This window comes from Helicoverpa zea, chromosome 7, assembly GCF_022581195.2.
Source record: "Helicoverpa zea isolate HzStark_Cry1AcR chromosome 7, ilHelZeax1.1, whole genome shotgun sequence".
In the NCBI taxonomy this organism is placed as follows: Eukaryota; Metazoa; Arthropoda; class Insecta; order Lepidoptera; family Noctuidae; genus Helicoverpa; species Helicoverpa zea.
Window position 1 is genome coordinate 2244367 of NC_061458.1, and position 23590 is coordinate 2267956.

General features: G+C 37.9%; 1 protein-coding gene across 5 annotated transcripts; it reads left to right on the forward strand.

Moving 5' to 3' along the window:
- Positions 1–369: 369 nt before the first annotated feature.
- LOC124631723 lies at positions 370–23553 on the forward strand. Of its 5 annotated transcripts, XM_047166283.1 has the most exons (26): positions 372–560; positions 7374–7556; positions 8526–8666; positions 8902–8934; positions 10121–10303; positions 10692–10835; positions 10984–11166; positions 11248–11379; positions 11470–11784; positions 11960–12274; positions 12612–12926; positions 13250–13438; positions 13887–14027; positions 14370–14690; positions 14966–15148; positions 18311–18442; positions 18527–18850; positions 18981–19169; positions 19272–19409; positions 19625–19726; positions 20089–20403; positions 20485–20641; positions 20720–20886; positions 20965–21291; positions 21433–21612; positions 21738–23553. In XM_047166283.1, exons 1-26 carry the CDS (start codon positions 395–397, stop codon positions 21923–21925), a joined length of 5163 nt encoding a protein of 1720 aa, XP_047022239.1. In that variant the 5' UTR covers positions 372–394; the 3' UTR covers positions 21926–23553. The 5 variants fall into 5 exon arrangements, with proteins under 5 accessions (XP_047022243.1, XP_047022239.1, XP_047022241.1 ...); XM_047166285.1 differs by lacking the exon at positions 19625–19726 and having other exon boundaries at positions 20074–20403; XM_047166286.1 differs by lacking the exon at positions 19625–19726.
- Positions 23554–23590: the final 37 nt, after the last annotated feature.

The window sequence follows — 23590 nt, forward strand, 5'->3', positions numbered from 1 at the left end:
CAGTGGACTGACGTCAGTTACTGACTCAATGTAAATCAGCCATAACTCATCCAGCAAATCTGGCTGTAGGGTAGTGTTAGGTTCATTTTTATTTATTGCTTTTTAATCTTAAAAAAGAAGAGTAAGTTCTTCTACCTACATTATGTAGGGAAAATTCAACGCAGGAGCCTGACAGCCACTTCTGATTCAGTAATAAAACAGTTGACTTGCAAGCTACATCCGAGACATGTGGAGGTTATGCGTTCGTAACGCCGGAGGCATTGCGTCGCGATGTAAACAAAAGCGCAGCGGCGCGGGCGGCGGGGAGTAGTTTGGGCGCGCATGCGCGGCGCGGCGGGCGGCGCTTGCGCAGGGCGGGCGGCCGCGCCGGCGTCAGTCCGCGCGCGTCCTCGCCATGGCTCGGTGGCTGAAGGCTCTGGCGGCCGTGTTGCTGCTCGCCGCCGCCGCGACCGCGCGTAAATCCCCCGCCCCGAGCAAACACGAACCCCAGATCGAGGAGGTCACCGCCAAACAATTGGAGAGAGTGCTGGAAGACAAGGATTTCGTCGCGGTGTACTGGTGTAAGTGGCCACTCGCCCGCTGCCCGCCGACCGGCGCGCGTCTCCGTTTAATTTTGCGAGCTTTCGAAAGCTGGCCGCCGGCCAGGGCGGGGGCGGTCGTCGCCGTGTCGAAACGTCTGCGACGGCGCCCGTCCAAATGGGTTATCGTCGAGTTAATGATCTTCGGACGAGCCGAGGGGAAGACCGCCTCGGCAGACCCGAGCTTTCGGCTGTGCGCATGATATTTTCGAAGCGAGCGGCTCGGCTTGCGATTCGCGAGTTATGCAACCGAGCCGCGGAGACAATAAAACTTGACCCGGCCGCCGACCGCTGCGGCCGTCGGCGCGGCCTAAAATGGTACCGAGTCTCATTTTCCACCGTTCCACCGATGCTGGCTCCGCCAAGGTCGCAAGGCGCCTACGCTCTTAGCTCGGCTAAAACTGTGTGCCGCCGCATTTGCCGCTGAAATAGACTTCCATTACGTGGTATCGGCATTCCGACTATTTTCTTTTGTCGCCAACTGTCGATGTGATCTGGTTGTTGCTACGTCACATTCTTCACAATGGTCGTTTCGTAAAAGTGCAAGCTGTGCGTGTGTGCATATGAGTGTGTGAGTTGGAAGCAAATGTAGCCATAAGCTGATTCGTCAGATATTCATTAATTATCTTGACATATCTGTAGTCGTTGCCATGCCTACTATGCATCTCTCACTCATCCGAAGGATGCAGTAGCTGGTCTAGACACAAAAAGTGTCATAAATCACTGTCGAAGCCGGCACCGTTGCAAGATTGTTTCTTGGCTTAGAGACTAAATTGTTCCGAGCTACCTACTGTAGGTGTACCGAGAAAATGGTCTTCTTGTTTTTATTGAGAGCTCGTTAAAATATTTCTTGCTTGTCAAAAGTTTCATTTTAATAAACCTCGTTAGTCATTCGGAAAGCAGCCTACCAAAAAATTGTAGATTGATGGAGTAACAAACATAAACACAAACAAAACATTAATGGCCTTACTACAAAAACTTTAACCACTGTTTTACACTTGTCTAAAAAAAATGTGGCTCCAAAGTGAACCATATGTCAACGTCATAATTTGTCATTTTTTTAGACAAGTCTTAAACTGGCGTTAAAAAGTTTTTGTGGTAAGACCGTTAGGATGCAACAAATACTTAGCAGGATGAGGATAGGAATAACTATAATACTGAGTAGGCAAACGATTAGCAATCAATAAATCAAACAATAAAACAACTTTGAGCAACGCAACATTAAAATAAATCATCAGAAGACTATTAATTTGGAAATCATTAACGTATACAAAATATTAATTCTGACGCCTGAACACTGACTGGTGCGAACAATATATGCCACAAGAATTTCAACATCAGATAAAATCAAATAAATGCGAACCGACACGGCCCCTTGATAACGTTAAAGTCGTCATGAAAAGTTTTTTGTGTTATAAAAATAGGCCCTGGTCGGCCAGTAAGTGTTACAGAAAAGACATAATTACGAAAATGTGCTCGTACAACTGTTTCTATTGGAATACTTCCAAAATCAAGAATGCTAGCATTAATTCCTGGATTAATGAAAATTGCTTCAAATCGTATTATAAAAGAACACATAAATTCTAGCAAATTAACAAGAACTGATGAAATGCTCATCATAAGGTATAAAGCTTTAAATTGCTGAGTAAAACTGTATTTTTCAGATAGGAAGGGTAATTAAGGTTCCAGATGAATATATAGATGAATACAAGGACTATGTACCAAGGTCCTTATGCCCAGTAACATCAGGTCACATGTGGCCAAGACAGATTCACATTCAATTGGAATCACCTTCACTCTACAATCATCATGTTTTTGGTATGTTCGGATGCAAAATTCGGACCACGTGGCGTGATAGTTATTTATGTATTTCCAAGCTGAAGGGCTCACCCGTGTTATAAGTAAGCCAAATATTTGTGCCTGCTTTACACTGCATATATTCATCAGTCAGAAGAAAAAGTATTTGGATTTCCTTGCGGTACTCCACATTTATCAAAAGGACTTTTAAAAGGCTTTCGATCAACTCTATCACATAATATTTTTTTATAAATTACCCCATGATGGTTGCTTTATGAACCATTCTAATCTTTGAAGTGTAGTTCTAATTAATAATATTACTCATCAAGCTGTCTAGCTTTCTAACGTTGATCGCCCTGGTTCATTGACGTACTTCCTCATTCTACATACCAAACCTATCCAATATTGTCTTGTTACTGCCAAACGTCCAGTCTTATCGTTATTTTGGTATAACAAGGTACCCCACTTTGCTTCTAAGAGATATGGCTTCACTGACGTCTCCGTTTTCTTTTATAATGACGTCAAGAGATTACATGCCGTAATGGCATAAACTCAAGTATCCACAAAATTGTCTTCCGTCTTTAGTTTTATTTATTTTTACAATCCGTGTAAGGTACCTACTTATACTTTACAGACTTCAATTTTGAACGATATTGGTCGCGATATTATCATCTGAAATAACTGGAATACAAATGATATTGGAGTGTTCTGTCTTCAACACATTTACCTTTTTGACCGGCAGGTGACAACATAAGAGATTATAAAACTTAGTATTATTGGCAACATGTAGGAATTTTAATTTAAAAGCTCAGATAGGGGCTGAATAAGAGAGACGTATGTCTATCTGTACCATGTTGTTATGGACAATTAAATATGTCAACGTCATTAAGAAATTCTTACGCATTTATTTCTTCACCATATGAATCATAACATACTGAAAATAACTGAAATACACAACCGGGGTCGGTGTTCACGTCATTCTGATATGTGTTCACAAATAAAAACTTATAAAAAGCTTTATCAAAGATACAACAGTCAAAAAAACTATTGGAAGTCGTAAATGATCATATTACGAAAGCGTGTTCCAGAAGACCGGAAAACTGAAACCATCGTATCATTTTAATGCGAAGGATTATGTGGTCTTGTTTAAAATATTTTGCAATTTATGAAAACATGAGATTTGCTGATGGACAGAAATTAATATCTTTGGAAGACTTAATTGAGGAAACCTAAGAATCTGTCTGGTCCATATCTTCATATAAAAGTTTCTCATATTGTTTGTCGGTGAAGGAAGACTCCACCAGAGTTTCATTAATTGAGACATCGCTCTCAAAATGAGATTTACTTGTTTTACTTCGTCCAGTTTTTACCGAGTATTTATCATGCTGTTTGTAAGTTATTTCTCCTTCAGGCTGTAGAAGGCAGTTTTAAAATGTACTCTACTGATTACAATGTTTGTAAGACGAGCGTATAAATACGTGAATTATTTATTTGCCTCAGTAGGTGAGGCATTGTTTTTTAAAAATATATTTTAATTACTTTCACAAAATATAAATGTATTTTGTAACCATTCAGCTAAGTTGCCAAGATTTTCAAGCACCAATTTTGCACACACGAATGTAAATAAAGCATAAATGCGTGGTGGCATGGTGTTGTAGTGCACCTGGATACAATGCAGTTAGAGTACCTACGTTTAAAATAAAATTATGACACATAAGAACAAATTAATGGTAATGAAGTTCAAGATGTTCCATGTAATAAACAAATCACGGCAGTTGTGCTAAATTGTTCGTTCTTGTTTCATGATTAACTAAAAGGTTACTGTAATTGAGTGCAAAATTATGTGGAACTTCATGAAAAGTTATGAATAAAATTTTAAGTCTGTGCAAGGGATCCGTTTGGCGAGAGACGCCTCTTTCAACGTCACGTTTAGTAAAAAACATACATGACTCAAATTACATTAAAAACAATTTCTGGTAATTTAGGATAGGCATTCTGGAAGTCAAAGATCAGTTAGCATCACCATGAGATATAAAGGTTACGCAGGGCTTAACATTCGCGTTTATAGACAAACGTTTTTTGTTTGATGAAAACGTATGTAAAGTAAGAATGTGTTGATCCTGTTTCTGGCACAGGGGAATTAAAAACAAAATTGAACTCAAATTAGAGAATAAGGAATGAAATCTTTGGCATGACCCACTTACGTATGACCGGATGTTTATTTTTTACCAGATGCTGAAGTTAATTTTGAGCTCTTGAATGAAATCTTTTCATGGCTTTGCATCAAAGCCAATTCTCCCATGGCAAAGCTCCGACACTGTATCTATGCGTTAGTTTGGGCTTATTCCAAAGTTTGTTCATGCGTGTGGATTTAGGTAAGGCTTTCGATAGGGTCAACCATTTTCGGAACATATTAAAAACTTCAATCTGATCTCCAGTTACATTCCAGAAGATTAAAGCTTTTATTCTTACTTTTATTGCCACCTAAATATAGTACTGTATGTTCTTCATCACGTGTGAAGGCGTTGTAATTGTTTTGCATGTCCTGCATACTCACGCATCGTTGCAACAGAGCAGCCGCGTTATTATTAGATACACTAGTATTATTGTACATACACTTCTAATGAGTCAATATTTTATTATTCATAATGTTGTGTGAGGTCACGGATGAACAGCTGTGTTTATTATAAATTGGAGCTTTGGATTTTTACACCTATAAGTACATTTGCCTAGTAATTACTTGACTTATGAGTCGAGAGTGGAGTTTCCCATTAGATTCCGAAGCAGTCCATTCACCGTTTGCGTCGTTGTCAACGTATTTAAAGATTGTTAGTTCCTCGCCAACAACGCGGGTCGGCATCATCCTACGGACTAGTAATTTTCCGCAGCCATATTTCATAGTTTTTAGCGCACTATCTGTAGGCTGGCCATGTCGTTGTTATACAATTACTGTCAACTCGATGATGTGTTTGTTGCAAGGTGATTTGATGATGATTTGTTGCTGATGTTTGTGTAGGTCTCATTTGCAGGGAGTGATACTGCAGTACGGAAAAACTGTCCAATTGCGGAACTTTGCTCTAAGGATCCTGATCATTTCTCATTTTAAGATAGCCATCCTCATGGTTCTAGCGACTAGGTGTTACTGGCGTTTTTATTTAATCATAGTTAGCATGTGTATTGTTCATGCTTGGAACTGTGCCTAATACATGGCAATGACCTCGCCCCTTAAAATTAAAATACTTGACGCGAAAGAAAACATCGCATGTCATTGAATGACAGACGTATGGTGCGATATACAGTGTTGTGTGTAACCTCGTATGATCTATGAGTGGGTGAGAAATGACACAAAATGTGTTAAGATATATATCATGTTGATAAATAATTAAAATGATAGCTGAATTTTAAACTACAAAGTCAAAAACTGTAGCAGAATGTTTGAACACCAAATTGCAAACAAGATAGATTGATATAGCTGTTACTACTATTTTTGAACACAAAGCACATGGAAACACCAAAGCAGAGAGCTTGAAACATTAACTTTCAACGAACAAATATTGGCAGTGTAGTATTAAATAAACCAGATGCTCAGTTGCATCTATTAAGACAAAAATAGACAGAGAGTCTTAATGAGGAAGAACGCCTAACCATTTTCTATTACTGTTTGGTTAATCATTTGCTCATGTTGATATACTAGTAAAACTTGTTCATATTCTTGAGGTAACATAAAAGTAGCAAAAAGCTATAAAATTAAAAGCTACTTCGGCCACAAACTGAACGTAATGTGGGCCAGAACGTACACTAGTACATCGTAAATATAAACCGGTAGCAGTCGCGACTTCTTCATTCGTTATATTTGTTGGTTTATTTTCATGTGCTAAGGTTAATGATGTTTATGGCGTCACACATGTAAAAATCAACAACGGACGCAAGCTGCTACAGGAAAGAACAATAGATACCTACAAACATAGAACTTGAATGTAGTCCAAATGGTTTTCAATAACGTTGCTAAATAATCATGACGTGAATACGAAATTTATTTCGGAAATCTGGATTATTGTATTGACAATAGTGAAGAAGCAAACTCTTAGATATAAAGTTTGATATTTTACTTTAATGTAAGCGATTCAATCGACTGCAATTTCAATATTTCGTTGTAGTGTAAACTTTGGAATTTCCTATGTCAAAATTGTTTAGAGTTGAACATATTTTAAGCTTCAATAGTATTTTTGGAACAATCAAAACTGCTCAAAGCAGCTGTGGCTTATCTATTTGTCTAGTTCGCAGCATGTCCGTCATCATATCGACTTCAGCAAATTAAATCAGCAGCCACATACATAACTGATTCCCGCAGCCAAATCGAAGACACGATTAGTTACATCAGTCATCACTAGTATTATTCCGAGTCTAAGAATAATATGCGGTAATTTCGTGAAATATTTAGCTTGCCACGTGTTGTTGAAGATAATCTGTTTACAACGATTGAGACATAAAGTCGTATAGAAACTGAAATTTAATAGGATATTATATAGTTTTGTTAGCTTTGTGGCAATAGAATTTTTATTTCTAGCAGTTTCTATGTGATGGCAGATATATGAGCACGGTATTTCTGATCCAATCTTTGCCTAAAATGCTATTTTTATATTTCGACCGTCATAAAAATGATTTAGGCACAAATTGAAGAAACCGCGAAATCCGATAGAGTTTATTATCTTCAAGAATAGGATCTTAAAGTTTATCTTGGCCTTGCTTTTCAATTTACTTAATATTGTAGGACGCATGAGTTTATCAAGGTTTAGATATAAAGAACAGACCGTTGTTCTTTATTGATGTTTCGTCAAGCCTTACATCGGTTGGAATGAGTCGAACATTCAGACTGCACAATTATGATATCCTGCGCGTAAAACTTTGTCTTCATAAGCCATCTGAATATTCTTCCTACATGGAGTACCTAGCATGATTATAAAGTACAATCCCTTCATAAAACATTATCTTCACCAGATGCAAGAAGCTGTGTAACGTGTGACAAAGTGCTAGAAGAACTGGAAAAGATAGATGACGACACGGACACATTTGGAGTGGACTTCGTTAAGATCAACGACAAGCGGCTCGCCAAACAATATGGCATCACGAAATTCCCCGCCCTCACGTACTTCCGTGAGAAGGAACCGATCATTTACGAAGGTCAGACCGTCACTGTTACTGTAACTATAAACTAGACACCTATCATAGCAAAATTATAAGGAGAACCAATGAGAGACCCTAAAAGGAGCCCCAATCTCTTTGAAGAAATTGTTGCATCAATCTTTTATCAGCAGCATTCACATGATGCTAGATGACGACGATAGTATTGAACTGATATAATAATTTTGGGACTAGCTCTTGAACTCGATAATTACCCTTAAATGTAAGATGACAATTGGCAAACGCTGTTTTACTAACACTAATTTTCACACTTCACGAGACGCTAGGTGGTTCAAATAACGAAATAGATCTGATGCTTATTCGAATTCAATCCGAAGAACGAGCTCATTTATTTTCGTAAAATATTCATTTCTGTATACAAGACATATTTCATGTATGCCATGACTGTGGTGACCTAAAATACAGACCACTATTCATTCAACATGTCGAATGTGTCTAAAATTTATGCTGAAGTGACCTGGAAACATTCACGTATGTCAAAATGTTGTCCAAGATCATCCAAAATTACGTGTTTTATAGCTAACTCGTAATGATAATGTACAATTTAATGAGCTCTCAAAGCTCAGCTGTAGCTGACGTTTTATTGTTCAACTAATTATAAACGGTGATTCAAGACAACTTCCCTTGATTGTTAATTTTATAACTGGGCTCTCATGCAGGATTTCGACTATTTATATAAAGCTTGATTTAATCTACGAATTCTTAAATTATTTCTGTACAGTTCCACTCGCTAGCCATGCCTATCTCCAATATTTGAATGCTTTTCATAAATAGAATTCTATACATTCTTCAAATGTTTTTTAGGCTACTTTAATTACTAGAGAGCTAGAGCTAAATTGTATTAAATTAAATTCCTTGGTCAGACTTAATATCATTATGTAAATTCGATTTCTAAGTATTAGAATTCAATGATGCTTATTTTGTATGGTGAAATCTTAACAATTCTAGGAGATCTCATGGACGAAGAGAGCGTCCTGGATTTCTTGACGAGTTTAGAAGCAATGGACCTTCCTGACCGGATAGAAGAAGTCAACCAAAAGATCCTCGGGAAAATCATCGAGGACACGGACTATGTAGCCGTTCTCTTCTGTAAGTATTGGAGTGTTCTCTTCTGTGTTCTTGTCATCGTATATTAGCAATTGTGATAAATTCGAGCCATTTTTCAACTAACCATCGTAATCAATAATTGGTACTGTAAATTCTATCGAGGTAGCCCTGTCGAGTAGATAATCTTCCTCTCAGTCGTGTACATCATTATTGTTAGTGGAAGTTAGACATGCGTCTGTATATTGTGCAGTGTGTTTTGATTGTGTTTTTGACGTAGGTCCTGATCACAAAAGTTGCGGCCCGTCAAACAGTAAGTAAGATTCTCAGCTGGCGGCATGCCTCCTTCTAATGTCAGCTTGGCTGTTACTCTTCTCGCTTAGTAGTTTAGTATTTGTGTACTTTTATATCATGTACGTGCTTCACGCTTATATTTTATACAGGTCAAAGATATGGAAATTCTTAATTGGTGTACATCATAAAGGAACCGTTCTTTAAATCAACAATCAATGATGATTACAGCTAATTAAATTTTTGGCTCCGATACAAGATATTGAAACGATATGACTCACATGGCAAATTATATTCAAACGTCATAATTTAACGAATTGGTACTCTCATCACTATAACATTTACAAGAACACTTACATTCAATCAGACTCTAATCTTTCCTCTAATTGTGGAAGTTTGCGCTATAATTGACCGCCTACCTGGAATCTTACTGTTTCTTTATTGACGATGTTCGTATATCTGGTCTAAGGGAAAGCTAGAATCAAAAACGCGTTTGCATTATCGGGCCGTGAGGCGAGCTATTTCGGCTGGGCTATTTGCGTCTCGCCAGCAAGCTCGGATTGACGGACCGACATGTCACGACTACAGCGTCAGACAAACATTCTCCCCGTAACGACACTCAAATAGGTATTATTAAAAAACAAATTTGCGTAGGTACACCATTGAACAATGTCGCCAAGTTATATGTGGAGAACGCAAAACACTTCCCAAAAGTAAGATTTTGAGGTGACCTTGACCTAAATGTTTTAGGAAGAACACATACCGTGTCTACAGCTTGCCGTCAATTTTAGATGTTTACACTGCCTCCCTATTTATACACTTTTGAAACTAACTAATGTCCACATCATCATCAGTGTCATATTCAATGTGACAAGATATTTTACATAAACCCCAAGGATGCTCAATTAATTGAAGTGGTTTTTCTTCACGATGATGATCTTATTAATCCATTTAGATGTGAACATTCGAAAAGGCCCCGCTGCTTATAATAGTTATAATTATATAAGATTTAGTAAAGTGCACCACCACACATAAACCTAATAGGATTTTGCACGACACAAGCTTTATATTGCACACTAAAATTTAACACACAGCAAAACTCATAGGCAATTAGGCACTTAACTGCACCGCTTCACGTCCGAGGCATGAATTAGGCACGGAGGGGTTTGGGCGAGTCATAAAATAAAGCGTGTTTCCACGTGTTACAGATAAACCGGAGTGTAAAAAATGTGCGAAGGCTCTGCAAGAGCTGGAGAACATTGATGACGAGGCTGACCAACTCGGGATCGGTTTCGTGAAGATCCACGACGAGGAACTAGCCGAGGAGTACAATCTTGGAGACTTGCCAAGACTGGTCTACTACAGGCATCAGATACCTATTATCTATGAAGGTTTGTGACTCATATTTTACGTTTGCTGACGCTCGTATTGCGGAAACGCTGGGTGTTAATGACGATAGTTACTGGTTTACGTCAAATGTACACTTTCTTTTGGATGTAATTGGAATTCTAGCATTGGAAGCAACATAAACCTTTCCAGATTTATATGTTGAAGATTGAGATTGTAGTAAACTGCATGAAGTGCCAGTAAATAACTGGTAATTGCTGTTTCAGGATTTAGGTACAAATAAGCAAACCTGCTCTTGAATATTTTGGCAATCCTACATTAGAATTCAAAGATGTATTTGTTTACGTTTTCCGAGTTCTATTTATTTTCTAATTTAGGATTAGATAAAGTGTTATGGGATCTTGTTTTAGAGTTTTTACGTTTGCGTTACAGGTGAGCTGAGCAGAGAAGAGGATGTACTGGAATGGTTGATTGCCAACAAATCTACCGGTGATGAAGAGGATATCATTGAAGATGTTACAGCAAAAACTTTGAACACCTTGATTGGGAACGTGGACAACCTTGTCGTACTCTTCTGTGAGTAAATTATATCACATTTTATATCTACAATTTTCAACATTTTAAACAAAACACTGTGCATCAATACACACAATCTGCTAACACCTAATAGTTAACTTCAAAGCCATATGTTCCCATTAAGCAACATGATTTCATACAATTTCAGACGACCACGGCGACGACGAGTCAATGACGGTCCTAGCTGAGCTCGAGAAGATAGACGATGACTGCGACCGCCACGGCATTCAGTTCGTCAAGATTGATGACACTAAGGCGGCTAAGGACTTCGGCATCGATGACGTACCATCCATCGTCTACTTCGAAAAGCAGATTCCCAATGTTTACGACGGTAGGGCTAACAAACTTTTAAATAGTAATGTAGAAATTTGTTTCGTGATTTAAGGTTACTAAAGCTGTTTTTATTTTCTAGGTGACCTTGAGAACGAAGAAGAAATCCTGGAATGGCTGGTCGATCAATTAGAAAAGGATGAAATTGAAGATGTCACCGATGAAATGTTGGACCGTCTCATCAAAGACGGCAAAACTGTCGCCGTGTTATTTTGTAAGTATAATCATTTCTTGGCAGAAATCTGAAGCATAAAATCTCCTTGAGCTGCGTTATTGTAAATGCCATTTGAATGTTATGTTACAGATGATAATAACGATCGTAAATCACAAAAGGTGCTAAACGAACTGGAGAATATCGATGATGAGTGTGACCAACTTGGTATTGCGTTTGTGAAAATTGATAACGATGATGAAGCTCAGGAATACGGTATTGAGAAAGTCCCTACTCTGCTTTACTTCGAAAAGGGCATACCCACCTACTATGAAGGTAACTTGGAAGAGGAGGAGAAGGTTTTGGACTGGCTCAGACATCAGAGTGAAAGCGACGAGATCGAAGACATCACCGATGAAATGTTAGACCTTATCATCGACAAAATGCAGTACGTCGCTGTCCTGTTCTGTAAGTAATTTTCTTTACTTTTATACGCACGGCCTTAACATTGGCTGTGTCGTTTGAAACAATGCCAGATTTTTAAATTGCCACACGTCTAAAAATAGGGAATTTCATAATTCAGTACAGAACACTATCAAGAACTGACATATAAATGAAATACAGTTCTTCGAATTTATTACAGACGACAAGGACCAAAAGAAGAGTCAGAAGATTTTGGCTGAGCTGGAGAACATTGATGACGAATGTGACCAGAATGACATCGCTTTCGTCAAGATTGATGATGATAAGGAAGCTAAGGAGTACGGTATCGAGACTATTCCTACCATGGTGTTCTTCGAGAGGGGTATTCCTCACGTATATGAAGGTGACTTGATGAAGGAAGAAGAGCTGTTGGGATGGCTGCTCCACCAGAAGCGTCACAGCGAGATCCCTGAAGTCACGGACGAAATGATGGACAAACTTATCGTCAGCACCCCTTACTTGGCCGTGATCTTCTGTAAGTAACAATTATATATCTGTAATATGTATTGACTTAGTCAGTATTATTTTTGACTTTAATGATGTAGCTCGCGTGGGTTCTGGCGAAAAGCGACTAAGAGATGTGGGTGCTATAATTTCAACAAACATTGCAAAACAAAATAACGTTTTAATGACTGATTATTTTTGTCTTGCTTTCTGAAATGCGATACGCAAACCAAAAAATCTTCCTTTCCATACAATCATGTGGTTTACTGAGAATTGTGACTTTAGTAGGGACCTAAGAAAAGATGCTGAAAAGTTGTTTCTTAAACCAAATAATACAAAATATTCAAAAACATAAAATCTAATTCCAGATGACAAAGACGACAAACAAGACATCAGAATCCTGAACGAACTTGAAAACATTGATGACGAACTTGAAAAGGAAGGCATCGTCATCGTCAGAATGGACAATGAGAACGAAGCTAAAGAGTATGGTATCGACCATTTACCGACACTTGTGTACTTCGAGGAAAACATCCCCGCGATATACGAAGGAGACCTGATGAATGAGGATGAAGTGTTGGAGTGGCTGATCGAACAGAAGAACAGTGCTACCATTGAGGAAGTTACCGATGAGATCTTGACTGATCTTATTGAGGAACATGAATATGTCGTCGTTTACTTCAGTAAGTATTTTTTCCAAGCACTTGGAATAACAATTTTGACTGTATTGTAAATAGGATGGTTCATTAATTGATAATTCTGATGTTTGTGAACTTATTGTTTTTTTTTTTTTCAAGAAATGAGAGATTCTTGCGAGAGTTTATCACTGGATTCTTAAAATCTTAACTTGAAAAATCTATCAACTATATCAATTTCAATAACACTTTCAGCAAGTGTGAGCTAGAAACTTGAAAAAGCTGTTAGTTTAAGATAGGATTAAAACCAAAACACCTTATTTCTTAGACAGTTAACTCTATCTAACAAAATCCTATATTCCTAATTCCAGGCGGCAACTGCGAAGAAGGTGAGGAATGCGACAACATCTTGGACGAGTTAGAGAACATTGATGACGAGTTGGACGAGACGGGCATCATATTCGTCACCACTGAGGACATCACGCTCGCCAAGAAGTACGGCATCAAGACCTTCCCCACGCTCGTGTTCTTCAGGAATAAGGACCCGCTTATTTATAAGGGTAAGTTAGTTTTGCTAACAGTCTTTTTCAATAAAGTAATCGTTTTGCACAGGGTTGTATATACTAACTACCTATTACGCATATGTTAAGTTATCGTTTTGCACATAGTTGTTACATACTATCTACCCATTACCCGAAGGTTTACCTGCATTTTTTAGAGCAACCGCTCCAGCCCAGATAAAAGCTGTGAAAACTCACATAGCGGCTTTCTCCCGTTTTATATAAACTTTATCTGAAAAGCCTTATTCATTTGTTTTCCCACTATTTAATTCATTTAATGTAAGTTTTGCTAAAACGCTTACACCCTTTATTTCAAAGAGAAAAAACTAAATTAATACACATTTCCATAGAATCAATCTTTTATCAACATCCAATTTGCCACACCTAACTTATATAGACGACTCTTGGCAAACACGTTTTTCTAAAATATTCTTATTTCTCATTTCAGGAGATATCGAAGATGAAGACGAAGTACTGGCATGGCTGACTGATGAAGACACACTCGAGATCCCCGGCAAGATCGAGGAAGTCAACGGCAGGATGTTAGAGAAGATTCTAGAAGAAAACGATCACGTTGTTGTATTTTTCTGTGAGTATATTTAAGGACCGCATTTTTTTCTGTAGTTATGTTAAGGAATGAAAAGGAATAAAATTAAGATGTTATAATTATAACCACATAAACCATAGATATTGCAGTAAGAAAATCATAAATTTTTAGGCTACAGTATTTCAGTGCAATATCTAAAAAACTGTATTCCCTTAATGTTTTGGAGTTTGATTTAAGTGCGTTGGTTTAGGGGGCATATACTGTCCTTGTCTTTTTAAGTTACAGTCACTCATTTGTTTCGACAATATTTATTTAAAGTACTGCAAAAAAAATATTTTGTCAAGAACCGTGTTATTCATAAACTCCCATAATTTTGTATTACAGACAAGGAAGGTGACAAGAAGTCCCAGAAAATCCTGAGCGAGCTCGAAAACATCGACGACGAATGTGAAGAGAAAGACATTGATTTCGTCAAAACATCTGATGATGGCATCGATAAGGAATATGACTTATCGGATTTACCAGCTTTGGCCTTCTACAGACATAAGTTCAGGACCATCTACGAAGGTGACCTGATGCATGAAGAAGCTATTCTCAAGTGGGTGTTAGAACTCCATAGCTCCCAACCTGATGTCATTGAAAACGTAGACAGGAAAACCTTGAAAGATCTTATCAACGACGTCGAGCATCTAGCCGTTTTCTTCTGTAAGTAACATTTATTTTAGATACCAAAGACATTTTTATTTTATTACATAACATTCTTATGGAAATTGCCGTTCAGTTATTAAAATTAAACGTTGTAAATCATTTTAAATATTACGTGGTTTGGCAATTGCCCAACTAAATACCAGTTTAAAGTCTTCTATTCGTGTAATGGCTTACGGAATGGTTTGAAAACCACATATATTACTGTCCATTTCTCCACAAAATTTGTTAACTGTCGATGTTTAACACTTTAAAATAATGTTTGTTTGTTGCAGACAGCGAAGATTGTGACACTTGTGACGATATCCTTGAGGAGTTGGAGACCATTGATGACGACACAGACAAGCACGGCATTCAGTTCGTAAAGTCCAAGGACTCTAAGCTGGCGTCGGATATCGGTATTTTCAGCTTCCCAGCTCTCGTTTACTACGAAACAGGTGTTCCTATCATGTACGACGGTAAGTGAATCCTTCCCTATGTTTGCCAAATTATCTTAATCTATGTACATAAATCCTCTATATTGGCGATTGTGATTATACTCTCGTGTACTGATGAGAGAATCTGTAGGTATGTATAATTATGTAAATCTAACAACTTTTATCCTGTTTATAGGTGATTTAAAGAACGAAAATAAGGTTCTGCAGTGGCTTGTAGATCAAAAAAGTAAGAATCCACATCCATATAATAAACGTTTCTAATGTTATATCTGTTTAAGGTCGAGGGGTTTTGTTTAATGTTAAAAATATCTAAAGTATTATGATACCAAAAAATATTACGTGCATGACATCATTCTTGATATATATCTCTCTATGAAACAGTGTTACTACTTTACGCCTAAAATGCTGGATGTTTGAGCTATGTCATTTTGCATGACAGTTACTAATGCCTGCAGGTGAAGATAGCCACCGACATAATAAAGCTAATATTAAATCGAAGGCCAATGCAGATGGTGATAAAAAATCATCGGGGTTCACAAAAGGTGATAATGTAGACGCATTAAAGAGAAATACCCCGAAAAATGTGAAGCCTGCGCAAGTGAAAACTATGGGAGCTTCGAAAATAAGATTTCCAGGAACTGTCGATAAGAAACGTCGACAGCAGAGCGAAGTGAGTTCCAAGGAGGATGATGATGATGATGGTGACGTCGATGATGATGATGATGATGGTGATGATGACGATGACGACGACGACGATGATGATGTTGATGACGACGATGATGATGACGACGATGACGATGGTGACGACGACGACGATGAAGATGATGATGATGATGACGAAGCGGACAACGCAAAATTAGCGGCAATCAAAAGTATACTAAAATTTAAAAACCCGAGTGAAGACGCTACTTGGAAGAAAGTTGGTAAACTAAAAATTCGCTACCCTGGTAAAAATCCCAGCAAACGTTCGGTTGAGGTTGACGACGATGACGATGACAGTGACAATGACAATGACAATGACGATGAAGATGACGATGACGATGATGATGATGACGAAGACGATGATGATGATGACGATGATGACGACGACGATGATGATGATGACGATGATGACGACGATGACGACGACGACGATGATGATGATGATGACGATGATGATGATGACGACGATGATGATGATGATGATGACGATGATGACGACGATGACGATGATGACGATGACGATGATGATGATGATGAAGAAGAAATCAAATCTCGGGCTCGCTCTAAAATAGGTAAAGTCAGTCGTCTCAAGCAAGTTGATGACGACGACGATGATGATGATGATGATGATGATGATGATGAGGATGATGATGATGATGATAGCGATGAAGATAGTATATTCGGTAGAATAAAACGAATGTTTTCAGGTAATTGAGTAGCATATCCCCGCGGCCCATCACATCTGCATGGTCGACGTGCCCGCATGGGATCCTCTCTCTAGCTATCGCCTGCAGTCATTCGCGACCGCTTAATGACCAATAAATGTTTTCAAATCTTATACTTACTAACATTATCATTAGAAATAGCGCTTTACTATTGGCGCAACGTTTACAATTGCACAGTATTAACGCAGTTAACCGTTTATTGTATTACCGTATATATACGGGTTGTAAACGAGATTTTTACTGACTGCAGGCGATCGCTGTTTCTACATTGGATTGGGGGCGAAACCGGCCGTCCCAAAAATGACTTACGAACCCTACCAGTGCTGTCCCACTAAAGTTCAGAGTCCGACCAAAGTAGCGAAGGCCACGCCGACCAAGGTGCCGAAGAAACTCGACAAGCAGCCGCCACAGAAACCCGACAAGCCGCCCAAGGGCAAAAACAAGGCCCTCGCCAAGCCAGACAAACCGACCAAAGGGAAAAAAGGTTTAATCGAGTCTGACAATAATATTTGGTGGTGGTAAATTATGTTAATGTTAGAAGTATCTTGCTCTGATATCCTCGGATATGAGCGCAAGTAGCGGGTGCAAGGCATCAAGTGGACACGAATGTTATCGTTACTGGCCCTCAGATTCTGATCCACCTCGCTAATAGATTGTCTAACGTTGCATCTCTGTCATGGCTATTAACATTGCTAGCTTTTGAATAACCTCGTGTCCCTTGATCCCTGCTAGCACCTAACAGGGTTGAATGTCGTAACACGTTGCACAAGGGAGTATCCCCACCGTCCGTAGCTGTCTGCCTGCCGTGTGGATACTGCCCACTCTGTACTACATCCTACCAAATGTGCTTTACTGTCAATTCGAGATCATGTGCGGACTAAATATTGGGATGTCTAGAGACATTGTAAGCAGGTGTACAAATCGTTATATTTCATTGTAAATTGATTCCAATATTTAGAAATTAAATGTTAATCGAGACGTAACAATAACTACGCAAGGCATTTCTCATTGTATTTTGCCGTGACATCTTGAAAGACTTATAATGTTGTAAGGATTTCATGTTCATATAGTTTTCTAGTCTTCATGGAATCTCATTATTTTGTAATGCTACATTTGATAAAAATATTACTTTTATTACTTATAGACATAAAAACTATAGTTCTTAATTTTGTATCAACATTAAACTAATGAATTACTTGATTATTAATTTTCATAAGCGCAGTGCCGGATATCAGTGCAATAATTATACTCATTTATCATTTTGTTCAGTAACCGATAGGGATCGGACCGCATTGGACGATTTCTGTCACGATCGATCACTGCCTTGCATAGGTTGGTAGGCTATCTGTTAACCATTGCTTTCGTTGAAGATAAATGTTGTGGCTAGAGTCGTCTAAAGCCTTCCGGTCGAACAGTGCTGGCGTTGTATGACAATATGTCGATATGTAAGTTGTATAGTTTGGCAGAAAATTCGCATGAATGTTTAATTTATTTATTTGTTACGTTGAATTGTTGAGTCGGCGCTGAAACTACTTTTTTGTTAAATAAATACATTTTTTCTAATAAACCAAAACTGTCATTACTCATTTCACACACGAATGATGTCAGCATGGTATTGCCGTAGTTGTATCCGCGCATGCCAATTATTGGAATTTACTGGTGAGTTTCCCAAAATATAAAATGGATGTGGTTTCTTTAAAACATTTAATTAGTTCATAGGGTTTTCAGCGTGAAGTAAAACTTAAAACTATTTTAGGGGACCTTTTGGACGAATCTGAGGTGTTGGATTGGATGGTCAAGCAGAAGGAAGACGAAAGTATAGAGGAAATTGATAGAGACCAACTGTTCAAGTATATCGAGACTAAGGAATTTCTGGCTGTTGTTTTCTGTAAGTATCTCCTTTCATATGTAACTAAACACATAATAATGTTGCCAAGAGCTAGATAACATTCATGTGAATATTATATTTCAGATAAAGAAGAAGATCCAAATAGTCCAAAAGTACTTCGACATGTGGAACTTATAGACGACGAAGCAGCAGAATACGGAATCAAAATAGTTAAATGTCACGATAGGTTAATGGCAAAGAAATATGGATTCCGCAACCCGCCAGGAATCACATACTTTAGGAAAACGAAAGCTATCAACTACGATGGAGATATCGACGACGAAGAGGAAATATTAGATTGGTTGACCAACCCTGAGAATATGGAATTGACAGATCATATTGAGAAAGTCAACAGAAAAATGTTTCAGAAGATCAGACAGACTTCGGATTACGTAGCAGTATTCTTTTGTGAGTTTTCTTTTTGATTGTTGTAGAGGTGACTTTTAGTCGAAGTTGATTTAAATCATTTTTTTTAGAATGTTCTTTTAAAAACTGATACTTACAAATCCAATTGTATTGCACATAACACATGTTTTAGACAGTAATGACTGCAAACAGTGCCCTAAAGTGCTGGCAGAGATTGAGCACATAGATGACGATGCTGATGACTCTGGTATTAACTTCGTGAAGATCGATGACAGACAGATGGCTAAGGAGTTTGGAGTGTTTGCTTTGCCTGCTGTGTTGTTCTTCAAAATGGGCTCTAAGGACCCTGTTATTTATGCTGGTAATGAGAATTTCATAAACTTATAGTTGATATTGGCTGACGATGGATTAATTAAAATTTTAACATAAGAGGATTGTGACTATAGCCAAGTTAATTTTGCAGGAGACTTGTACGATGAACAACAACTTCTGAGTTGGTTATTAACACAGAAAAACCCCGCTGGTGATGTCATAGAGGCCCTTGAAGGTCAAGATCTGCTAGACTTGATAGAAGAATCCGGATCACTTGCCGTTTACTTCTGTAAGTTGCATGCCTGGGTGGGGTCGTACACTTCTATACTGCACACACACTTACACAACTAATTTTATACTTTAAAATACAAAATATTCACACTCTAATATACTACTTATTGTTTAAGAAGAACGGAGAAGATTAAGAAGAAAATGCAGCCGATACTGTACATAAAATTAACATTGTTGTGTATCTTTTTATTAATCTATATTGCTTTTTATTAGGGAACAAAACGTTATGTGAAATGTGCAATTCGAAACTGCAGAAAAAGGCATCAAAAAAGAAAGTTGTAGAACACGAGGAGGATGAGGGACAAGATCCAGAGGGTACTCTTATCTCCTTAGAACCATGTCCATTGGCAACTCGTTCCCTTGCAATTGCAAACTTTTTTATTGACTGTCTTTGTAGCCATTACTTTTGCTGCATGTAGCATGAACGCACCAGTATAGGTAGTTAAGGTCTGATAAATAAGTAGATTAGTCCCTGTTCCCACTTATGCCAAGTGTGAATTATTCCGTCCACGTTCGCCTCTAAATTGTGTTCCACAAGTATTTAGTCCGACATTTTGGTTTTGGTTTTTGTAGCAGCACAGTAAACTACCCATAGTACGATACAGTTTGTCCATCCAATGAGGTTTGCTCACAAAATGGTATTACACTTTAATTGGCATCAGATCGGGATGTTACAGATAGTCTCGACTGCGAACAATGCGCCGGAATATTGGAAGAATTGGAGAATATCGATGATGACTGCGACAGACATGAAATCAAATTCGTTAAAACTCAGGACTATTCAATCGCAGAATCTTATGGAGTGACAGATTTCCCAGTACTGGTGTACTTTGAGAATAATGTACCGAATGTATATGAGGGGTCTTTGGCTGAAGAAGAAGAAGTACTGCAGTGGTTGATTACTCAAAAAACTGAGGATCGTATCGAACTCATTACTAGAGTCATGTTGGAGAAAATGGTAGAAGAAACACAGTATTTGGCTGTATACTTTTGTAAGTATAATTTACTCCAAAAATAATAGAGAATTATAAAATTGTCATAAGAGATACTAAAATATTTTTTAATTTCACCAGACAAGCTGAATTGCCACATATGCGACCATATTCTAGAAGGATTAGAAAGTATTGACGATGAATGTGATGTCTACGGTATTCACATGGTAAAGATTCAAGATCCACAACTCGCTAAAAGATATTCAATCAAGACTTTCCCGGCTATGGTATATTTCAGGTACATAAATGTACTTTCCTTGAAAAAAATAATGATAATGAATGTATATGATGCTGATATATAATGTACCATTTTCAGGAACGGTAACCCTCTTCTATTTGAAGGTGATTTACAAAATGAAGAGTCTATTCTCGAGTGGCTCATTGATGATGACAATAGGGAATTGGCTGATGAAATCGAGTCTGTTAACGATAGGATGTTAGAGAGATTGCTTTACGAATCGCATCTGTTGGTTGTCTTTTTCTGTAAGTATAAAGTTAGGGCAAGACGTGATACATACAGATAGAAAAAACATGGGTTTTACACTTACATTTTCCTTTCAGATGATGACGAAGACTGTGCGGAATGTGAAGAAATTCTGGAATCTCTTGAACAAATAGACGGCGAAGTTGATCAATTTGGTATAGATTTCGTCAAAATCGCCAGTGCTGAAGCCGCTGCTACTTACAACATCGTCAACATACCTTCTTTAGTTTACTTCCGCAAGCAAATACCGATGTTATACGACGGTGACCTCCATCAAGTGGACAGGATCTTGCAGTGGTTGACATCTCAGGACGTCTTTGAGATCAAAAACGAAATTGAGGAGGTGAACCGCAAGATGTTGGACAAATTGTTGGAAGAGAACGAATTCTTGGCTGTTTATTTCTGTAAGTAAATTAATGTCAGCTTCAATATTTCTTTTACCACTTATAAAACCCTTTTAAACTTTAGGTTCTGCTTTTTGTCTTCATTTTCATATGGGTACATTATAGATTCTATAAATCTTTAACTGTCCTTGATGATTTTAGATGAGAAATCAACAGAAAGCCGTGCGGTATTAGACAAATTGGAGAACATTGACAGCGAAACTGACAACTTGGACATAACATTTGTGAAGATGCAGGACCCGCGGTACGCTCGCAAGTGGGGAGTCACCAAGCTGCCGGCTATCGTGTACTTCAGGAAGAGATTCCCTAGCATATACAGAGGTAAGACCATAAAACTTAGTTTTAGAGGTCCTAAAATGACAACATTTTCCAAAACTGTTAAGTCTCCCAAATTCTTTTGAGAGATCCTTTAATGTAATCTGGTATTTTAAAAATGTCATTTCCAGGAGACCTCATGTCCGAAGACGAAGTGCTTGAGTGGCTCCGAAAGAACAGGTTCCGACAGCCGGAGCTGAACATCTTCATGTACGCTCTGATAGCGCTGTCAATAGCGTTCGTGATGTACACAGCATTCTTGCTGCAGTGCTTCAAGCCGGCGCCGCCCGCCCCCGCGCCGCATCCGAAGCAGGCGTGAGTCGCGCTACTCTTCGTCAATTTATTGTGACTTTCAGGCCTCGAGCCTCATCCAACCGACTTCGACACATGATCACTTTAGTCCTTGGCCATCCACCGATACACTCTCCAAACATGGACTAAGGATCAGCTTAGACGTTTACGTTCTTGGGATCAAACTTTTATAGACATTTTTAGTGGACGACGAAAACACTGGATAGAAACAAAATAAAGTTTTTTTTTACATGATCGGTTTGGTGGTGACCTTCATTTTCTTGTTCAAAGGCATTTTGAAGTACGACCGTTTCGTTAAGACTGTATTCTCGGTAGAAATCTGAATGGATATTGTGTGAGATGTACCGTTTTCCATTATCCAATCCGTGTTTATGATACAATGAATTTCACCGATAATGTCTTCTTGTTACTTAATGTCTTTAGCCTTTTAGGTTTCGTTGAGCCTTTGTTAAGTTTGTGTTTGAGTTTTCTGAGCTCTCGAACAATGTTCACTGTTCAATAAAAATCGTATATTATTTTTGGAATTTTTATTAAGACTTGAGTGTAGCAAAGTTGTCGTTAAAAATAATTCGGTGATAAAATGTCGTCGTGTGTTTAAACTGCCTCGTAAATTGGTGTTCAAAGTTTATGTAACAATGAAAATTTTATAGTTGTTTAGTCGGTGATTTTGTTTTAGAGCTCATTTTTTTCGAGTGACTGTCCAATGGGCGGGAGCTGGACTGACGCCCGCATGATACTACGATACTTCATTTGTTTATTTATTACTTACATTTTGTATTTCATTGTTGTGACACATTAGTTACATCGACGCGACGTTTAGATATTTACATTTATTGTAAAATCGTTGATGATTGTGTTGTTTATCGATATTATTTTTCTCATTTTTCCTTTCTCATCAAAACTGTGTCATTTTACCAAATCTCGAGCCATAATTACATCTTAGTCATATTTTAACGACGGTTATCCTTCATGATAATTTTCTTCGAAACGATTTTATATCCCTACTGCAAAATCATCAATGTATCATAAAGTAACGTAGTAACATGCCCGATATACTCTGTATCATTCCCGCTCGTATTGTATATTATTGTGTATAATTATAATGATACCTTCATTCATGAAACGTAAGGACTATTGTCGCTATGAACGCACAAATGTTTGGACGATACCAAGCTTAATGACGGCATCAACACATGAACTGTGCGTTTCAACCTAGATTTTGTACGATTCAAGCTATCTCTTGTACGATTCAAACAATCTTTTGTGCAATTCAACCAATCTTTTCTGCAATTCAACCAATCTTTTGTGCGATTCAACCAGTCTTTTGTACAATTGAAGCGATCTTTTGTGCGATTCAACCAATCTTTTGTACAATTGAAGCGATCTTTTGTGCGATTCAACCAATCTTTTGTACAATTGAAGCGATCTTTTGTGCAATTTAACCGATCTTTTGTGCGATTCAAACAATATTGTGTAGTGTTTGATGTCCGTCATTGTCGTATTTTTGTGTGTTCATAGCCGAGTAAATAAAAAAATAATGCTCAAATGAGTCGTGCGCTAAGACATGCGCATTCGTTAATGTTAACGTTGTATATAAAATGTAAATATATAAAATAAATAAAAATAGTAAAATAATATTGGTTTTATTCATTTGGAATTGGAAATACTAGTA

Coding starts and splice junctions, on each gene's coding strand:
- LOC124631723 (XM_047166283.1), top strand. CDS start 395: ATGGCTCGGTGGCTGAAGGCTCTGGCGGCCGTGTTGCTGCTCGCCGCC. Junction 13,439..13,886: donor GGACCCGCTTATTTATAAGG/GTAAGTTAGTTT, acceptor TTCTCATTTCAG/GAGATATCGAAGATGAAGAC. Junction 20,404..20,484: donor GTATTTGGCTGTATACTTTT/GTAAGTATAATT, acceptor TAATTTCACCAG/ACAAGCTGAATTGCCACATA.